Source organism: Brassica napus, chromosome C6, assembly GCF_020379485.1.
Source record: "Brassica napus cultivar Da-Ae chromosome C6, Da-Ae, whole genome shotgun sequence".
NCBI lineage: Eukaryota > Viridiplantae > Streptophyta > Magnoliopsida > Brassicales > Brassicaceae > Brassica > Brassica napus.
The window spans coordinates 40811596-40820296 of NC_063449.1; the positions used below are offsets into that span (position 1 = coordinate 40811596).

General features: G+C 32.8%; 1 protein-coding gene across 1 annotated transcript; it reads left to right on the top strand.

Moving 5' to 3' along the window:
- The first annotated feature begins 5978 nt into the window (after positions 1–5978).
- BNAC06G29470D lies at positions 5979–7384 on the top strand. The gene has a single exon (XM_013845363.3). The coding sequence runs from the start codon at positions 6452–6454 to the stop codon at positions 7229–7231; it is 780 nt and encodes a 259-aa protein (XP_013700817.1). The 5' UTR covers positions 5979–6451; the 3' UTR covers positions 7232–7384.
- Positions 7385–8701: the final 1317 nt, after the last annotated feature.

Below are 8701 nucleotides of genomic sequence, written 5' to 3' on the forward strand. Positions count from 1 at the left end.
GTCTTTCAATTCCTGTTAGATTTGTATTAAGTTTGTTTGCTAATATAAATATTAAGCCGATTTGTTCATACTATATGTACGGACATACTTGTTTCCTCAGTATACATGCACTAATCAATCATGTCAAGTTTAACATGACTAATTAAGCTTGAGGGTAAATAGAATAGTCTCTTGTCGTGATTCTTTAGACTTATCTGGATCTTAGTGAAAGGATAACATATCTAGGTCTTACCTCAACAAGTGAAAGAATCCAAAAGCTGGGAGTGATTATCCAATTTCTTTTTAAAATTATGGGGGCCGGATAGATGATAATTCAAGGACATAATGATATGTCTCTTCACCAAAATTTATGTCTTATTTGGAAGATTTATAAGTGTAAAGTTGACGATATTACAGGAGAGTTTGATTGACATATATCGTTTCTGTGGAATCAAAGAAAAGGTTAAATGAAGTACTGATTGTTACATTTGATAAGATGCACATTAAGACATGTGTTGATATACAAGAGATCATTAACATGATGGATTTGGATTGCACTCATTAACTTGTTCTAGTCAATAATTTTTTTTAAAAAATAATGTCTTTAAAAAAAAAACAATGTCTATATTTTGAAAATTACTCTTGCTTATGTGCACCAGCATGTGTAAGTTCTTTTTTTTTTCTGAACACATCCAATGTAAGCTTAATATACTCTCCGTTTCTGAATAAGTGTCACTTTGACACTTTTCACACAAATTAAAAAAGTACCGGAAATATATGTAAGTTATTATTAATTACATCTTTCTGATCAATAGTATTTGAGATAAATAAAATTATTTATAAAACCAATGCAGTTTGCAATTAATTTTCAGGTGAAAGTAAGTATAATTTACATTGAAATTATAAAGTGACACTTTTTGTGTAACAAAAAAAAAACTAAAATGATATTTATTATGAAACAGACGGAGTATATAGGATAATAAAGACAAAGCACCCATTAGTTATTTATTATTATTACTATCCCAAAAGAGCTTCAACCAAAATGATAGAGAAAGGTGGCTTTGGAGAAGTCTTGCTAAAGAGATCAAATTATTGGAGGTCACTGCAAAAGCCTTTCATAAGTATATATGGAAACTCCACAATAATTTGAACCCAAAGATACCACTAAAAGTTGGAACAAACATTGATGCACTTTTGAGAGGTCGAGAACGAAACACCACACAGTACATTTGTATGCAATTGATTATCTATTTCATTTTCATTGTAACTATTTGGAATAACCCAAATGTTAGAAAAAAAAAACTATTTGGAATAATATACGGATTTTCTTGAATGTAAACTGAGTATTTTGAATTAAAAAAAAAGTAAGTTTAATATTGATATTGTCGAATCAAGAAACGTAGATGCTACGCAACGAATATAAATTTCATATTATGTCGGCTAGAATGGTTTAGAATCTAAACTGGTACTAACCTCAAATATAACTCATTAGGGGTTGTTAAACTTGAGAAAAGACATGAGTAAAGTGGAGCCAGTATACTGTATAGGTCAAAGTTCATTAAGGGGATATTAATGTGTGTATGGTTAGTATGAAAGACTAGAGAGGTCAAAGTTCAAGAGAACTGTTTGAAGAAGATACACCAACATAAGACTAGTGACCAGCTGTTTTGGTTCATGAAACAAGACATATTTACAACAAAAGTTATGATCATGTCTCAAATCAAACAGTGTTATATTGGCACCAAATCCTACAACCACACGTTAAATGTTATATGTAAAACCCGTATGTTACTCCAACTTATGTGTTCATTTTCCTGTCCCGTGTTTCCGAGTTCACATTCTTCGAACAAAATCAAATCATCACTTCCGTAACTATTTTTATTCAAAATCAAATTTAGTCAAACCTAAGACATGAATAGTGAACCAACCTTATATCTAACATATCGAATTAACCTTATATATAACATAGTGGCACGTGCATTTTTGAAGATTTACAAGATTCAAATATATAACCAACTCATGAACTGAGTACAATATTATAAAATGTATGCAATAGTCCAAGAAAGAAAAAGTTTTTTTGCCAATCAGACCAATATTTTGGGAGGCTAATATATTGTTTTAGGTTTAGTTATTTAGATATATCAAATCATGTGAAAATTATACTGTCCCATCTCAAAAAATCTAAAACGAATATAAGAAGATAAGTGCTACTGATACCATATGCACTAACACACATGTAGAGCATAGAAACGAACCTAGTGAAAGAGTACTATTATAATGTGAGCAGTACTATCCATTTATCCTTAACTTCCAAAAGCAAAAGAGCACCTTATTCCATCCTAAATCAGCAATATTTCAATGTGCTTTTCTGATTCTCTATGGCATATTCATATACAAAAAGGAATCCAGATTCGTCGAACCAATTATTAAACCTTTTGAGTAATGTACATTAAATTATGCGAAGACAAAGCATAATAGAAAGAAATGGAGGTAGCATATATAACAACAATCTCTTTCAATGGTTTTGAGTCAATCAAAATCAAATGCGTGAATAGACTAAACTCTCTTTTAGTCTCTCTACCACAAAGCTTTCGGCCACTTTGTAGGACAGTAACTATCAACGTCACACTATTGTAAGTCGCAGATAGAGAAAGAGATATCCAATGGTTATTGTTCGAATATGTTGACGAGCTTACATTGTTGACTAAAGACTTTCAACGTACTTCAGTTCAAGATGACATAAAAACAGAGATTTTGTTGTGTTACGTGTGTATCAAGTCAAGGGATTTTGACATTTGTTATCACATCTTAGCTTTACCATAGCTGTCTCTCACTGTGGCTAACCAGTTAAAACACTAAATTTTCCGAGGTATAGTCTTTGATCAAAAAAAAAAAAAAAAAGTCTTTGTCAACTGCAAAATAACCTGTTACGCAGCACCTGTTTTTTCGTCTGTCTCTTCATTGGGATAAATGAAAAAGGAGACACTGGGGATGTTTGACGTTTAGCTTCTCAAACTAGAATTTGTCTCCAAACGCAGCGTCTTTAAGGGGTTGGTAGAGCAAAAGCATCTAAAACTACCACTTTGGAGCTTCTGTTGGGTTCTGTTGTTACATAATTAAGACAATAGCCGGTTACTAGACAACTCTGCCAATGATCCAAAAAACAAGAAAATAACCTAGAAAGCATCAAAGCACATACCTCTTTGTTGTGAACAGCCACAAATTAATCAAGAAGACAATAGAAAACAAAACGTATTGAGGCAAATACCCGTTTAGGATTTCTTATTATTTTGTGAATGAATAATCTTACAACCCTTAGACTCATATTTATAGTAGCCTCAAAACCTGATTTCCTTTATCATTTAGGAATGCATACTTATCTAGAAAAAATAAATTTCCTAAACCTACAAAAGACATACCGTACATTTTACTGGTGCACAGAGATTTAAGACACAGACGCAACATTCTTGATTTAATATGTTCGTCAGAAAAAAAAGACAAGCCAAATCATCATTCTGCTGCAGTGAAGAATCCTCTATCAGATAAAAACTAGTTCTGTTTAACCTGGTGATCTACATATGCATGGCCTCTCCGGCTCTCCCTCCGGATCAACGGCTCCCTTGTATTTACTACACATGAACGCAAAACTGTGCGTAAAACTGATGGAAAATAATATATAGTGTCATGCAATGACAAGGTTACAACATCATCGCTGGTGTCAAATTTCGTCCATCAAGATACCCAAAATTCAATGTATACATATTAATATCTTTCATTTTTTACTATTCAAATGTAAACAACAATTTATCACCACCTTATAAGTCATAACTATGATGTAAAATGGGCTCGACTTAACGTGGTTAATCCAACCCTCTATCAAATTTGTTACCCATAAACCTTTAGTTTTGTAAGAGAGATAAAAAATGGATCAGACTCTTGGGCTTAACAAGTTTTGGTGTCCTTCACTTTTCTCACATAAATTCATCTAAAGATAAGCGAAGAAGCGAGCTCGGTTTACTTTTCTTTCTTGGTTTAATCTTCGGTTCACTTCTAAATGTTGGTTTTATTTCGAACAGGGAAACAATTGGTTTGATTAAAAACTAGATTTGGGTTTTAAATTTTACACAAACACAACCATGATTACAATTCGAACCAAAATCAATTTAAAAACAATAAAAGAAAATTCGAGGATGCATGCATGCTTTTTAGATCTTGTACGATGTCCTTGGATCGATCTTTCTGTTAGAGATCCGATCGAACCCTAAAACACATGCCCTATAGTTGCATTTATAAATAAAAGATAACGATTATATTATTGCAGTGATGTTATCTATGTTGATTAGAGCGAATGACTTCAATTAATTCACAGAAACCCCTCCTGCCGCCTCTTCATTATCAATGATAATGGTGTCTCCTGCAATATGTATTAATTTATACTTTGATGCTATTATTGATCCAACGATTGATCTAGATCATTGAGTACTTCTGTACTTGTATGCCCTTATATCAAAATTTAAATCTTAAATCATATATTAAAAATGTTTCAGATCAGTGAGCGAATTTGTAGCTGCAAATACAATATTTCAAACCAGAAAACATGCATTGCTGACTAATTCTATTTTTAGTATGCGGTTATTTTTTCTAAGTGGATATAATTACTGCCCTTGACATTTATCTATGCAATGAAAAATTATATGTAACATATATGATGGCACTGATCAAGTACAATGTATCATCAAATGATTCCCTCGGCTATTAATAATTGTAGTACTACTTGGATTCAAATACAGACACTATGATCAGATGTCATTTCCAACAAAAGGTAATGTATGAACAGAAGGAATCACTTAGTGATATAGTATTACTTTCTCGAAATTATACTGCCGAACAGGAAATTAACACTTGTTTACAAAAAAAACAATTTTTTTTTTTAAAAAGATAAATTTTTTTTTATTGTATAGTTTTACTATTCGCGGACCTCAAAGCGCTCGACGTTCAGTGTATTCGGGGGACACATTTCTTGATTTTTAAAACGTAAACTAGATCTCGACCCGCACGGTATACTAAATCATTTTAGTTTATAAAACAAAATTTATCAATAAATTAATATAGTTTAGTATTATGTATTATCTAACTCTATTATACCTGTGTTTATGTGATTTATGATATTATTATTATAAAAAAAATCAAGTTTTGTATTCTTGTAACAAATTTTGTTTTGAAAACATAATTATGTAACAGTACTATTTTCCATATTTTTTATTTCTAAATTTGAAATATATATAAAAGTTAAATCAAATTGGACCTACTGTTAAAAACTAAATCAAATTGGTAATAGATAAAACAATTTTGGGATACTGTTAAAAACATCAAATTTTCAACACTATAATATATTGTGCATGTAAAATATTACGGTGCAATTAGTTAGTCTGTAATTCAGATTTGGTATATATAATTTGTTTTATAAACGCAGTATACATATGATGATTAATTAAACCCATTTGGTATAGTGTTCGTCGTTAGTCTAAGGGGTTAGTCGAAATTTGATTTATAATGGTTTACATCCTGGCTATCTATAAATTTATTTTACATTTAATAAGGATTAAAAATTGGTCATGTTTACTATTCCGGTTTTGTAGGAGTTATGGTTATATTAGTTGTGATATATTATTAAACCATATTATTAGTAATAAATAAATGATAACTGATTTCTAATGAGGGTCCATTTTAAAAAAAATAACACATGAATCAAGGTTGTGACTTCTATTTTAATATATAAGATATATATAATCAACTCAAACAGTTGAAAATATATAATAGTATATATATTTTCTCATTTTTCAGATAAGTATCAAATTAACAAAAGTTGATTAGATTCGAGTCATCATTTACAGTTTGATTGAATATATTATTTGTTTTATTTTTATATGGATCATGCCCACCAAATCAACAATAATTTATGTCGCACAGCTGCACAACTACGACTTAAGCATCTTCTACGAACGAGGACAAATATAATGGGTCTCTTCTTATATAGAGTTGAGCTAATAGATCAAAATCTCGACATTGCTTTGTTATTTTATTTCTTCTTTACCTCCTCCTTTTTCTTTGCTTTAGCTGGTTTTCCTTTTTTTGCATAAAAAGCTTTAGCTGGTTTTCTTCTGTTTCTTTTTGTTTTATTGTGAGAAACTAATAGGGTAAGCAACACCTGATTAATCCTTCCATCACCTATTGTCTCCTCATATTATTCTTCTCTTAGTAAGACAATATCTACATAAGAAAAGTTGAAGCTGCCATTTTTGACTTGAGAATCTTCATTTTTCTTTCTTTATACTCTTTTCAAATCATCAGGGTCTCTTTATTCTTTTCCCGGGCATTGGCTCTTGAATGATACCATAATAAGGCAGATTAAAGAGATAGAGAGAGAGACACACACAGAACAAGAGAAGGTAGGGGACTAGCTAGGGAGGTTATGGCTATTGATGTTTGCTGTTCGGAGGCTCCTGGTTCTAGCATCAGCCCAAGAAACTCTTTCTCCTATGATCTTGACTCAACCGACGGTGAAGTCAGACTGGACTCTACACTTCTTGATCCAGGTTCGGAGTTCGATTTCTGCTTTGGCTCAAGTTGTCCTGTTCAAGAAGTATCCCCAGCTGATGAACTCTTCTCCGATGGCAAGATTCTTCCCGTTCAAATCAAGAAAGTAGCCTTTAGGGTTCAAAGATCTGCTTCACTCTCATCATCATCATCATCATCATTCTCATTATCTTCTTCCTCTTCACCAGAAAAGAAGATCATGAGACTCAAAGAGGTTCTGTTGAGTCCTGAATCTGCTTATGAAGACAAGCCTAAGGGATTGTTCTTGCAGTTCAAGAGAAGCATAAGTCTCAACTACGACAAGAGCCGAAACAGCAAAGTGCTAATCAGATCGCTTCAATTACTCTCACGAAGCAACTCCACAGGCTCAGCTTTAAACCCTAAACCTAACTTGCCGGCCAAGGAAACTTATCATCTTCACAAAACTCACAATCTTCCTAAACAAACGTCTCTTAGAATATCATCTTCGCTCTCAGCTTCAGGTCTTTATAAGAAACCTCTAGCTAGGAACAGTTTCGGTAACGGGAACGGTGGAGTTCGAGTTAGTCCGGTCTTAAATTTCCCGCCGTCGGGGTTCATCTCTAACGTAGCCGACGGATGTTTCAGCATTGGTTCATTCTGTAATGGAAAGATGAGCAGGAAGACAAGAGTGTGAAACCATCTTTTGTCTTTTGTGGCAGGAGAGGAGATAAAAACTTACAGAAAATGTATTTATAAAAAAAAAATTGCTGGTCGTTGTATAATAAGTTAACAATGGAATAATCGACAGAACATGTGAAGATTAGACAGCATGTGAGTTTTGTCTGTATTTTAAAAAACCAAAAAACAAGAATAATTGGCGAACGAGGCGTAGCATAAAAATAGGAACGCCTCGTTTGATTGGATATTTGGGGTAAAATTAGAGAAAGGAATAATAGTATTAACGTGTAACTGTGTAAATAAATTTATGAAGTAAGATAATATGTAAACAAAAATGTTGCGTCACATTTTGAGAATTCTCGAACTTCCTCCCGGACAATGAGAATTTCCTGAGTAGTGAGTATTATAGCGGATTTCTGGCGGACTAGCTATGTTCCAGGAACATCGATGTTCATTAATAGCAAGAAGCTGAAACTCCTCAAGGGAATCATCAGAAATTTCCACAGAAATAACTACTCGGGAATTGAAAAGCGTGTTAGTGATGCGGCCTTAGCTCTTTCTAAGTGCCAGCAGAACTTCCCCTCCAATCCATCAGCCACTCTGGCTGCATTGGAAAAAGAGGCGCACTGTAGATGGATAACTCTAGCTCTTGCTGAGGAGAAGTTTTTCTGACATAGATCAAGAATCCAATAGTTGAAGTATGGAGATAGTAATACAGCGTTTTACTTCAAAATGGTAGCAGCTCAAAGATCCTGCAATCAAATTCATTTCCTCATTGGCAATGATGGTCGAAGAATTGAGAACAGATTGGTGATGTTAGGAGTTTTCAAGGCTCCTAAGACAAATGATGTAGTATAAAAGATTGTCGAACCAATTCTAAGAGATTTCAAAGCACCGAGAATGCAAGTACGTACTTAATCTAAGTGCAACCGATAATATGGATGATTTTAAACTATTACTAATAATAGAATGCAAGAACAGAACAATAAAACAATAAAAGAAGTGAATTTCTTTGGTTATGATAAAAGAGAACTCATGGGTATAGGGATTAGACCTTGGGTGATCAAGTTTCGAACTAAGGGTGGCAAATGATCAATCAAACTATCAACCTTAAACTTAGACACAATCTTCAACAAACTCTATGTCTAGATGAATGTTCATTTACTAACATATTTCAAACATCAAATGTCTTTGGTTGAATAATATGAAAGCAATCATTACTAACAAGTCTATTGGCTATCTTAACACCTTTAACAACAAATGTCTTTGGTAAAATATGTTAAAAGCTTAGAGAGTTGTCTCAGACATTTCATCAAACACCTTGTGGGTGGGAAATGCCTAAAGATCAACTTTTGAGAGGTCAGCTCAGAAAATGCATTATGAATACTCTACTAGCAAGAAATAAGAAGGATCTACACTATAACATCCTAGATCTAGCCTAATCATCTTTAATCTCCCTAACCCATGAATTCAAGAATGGATTACT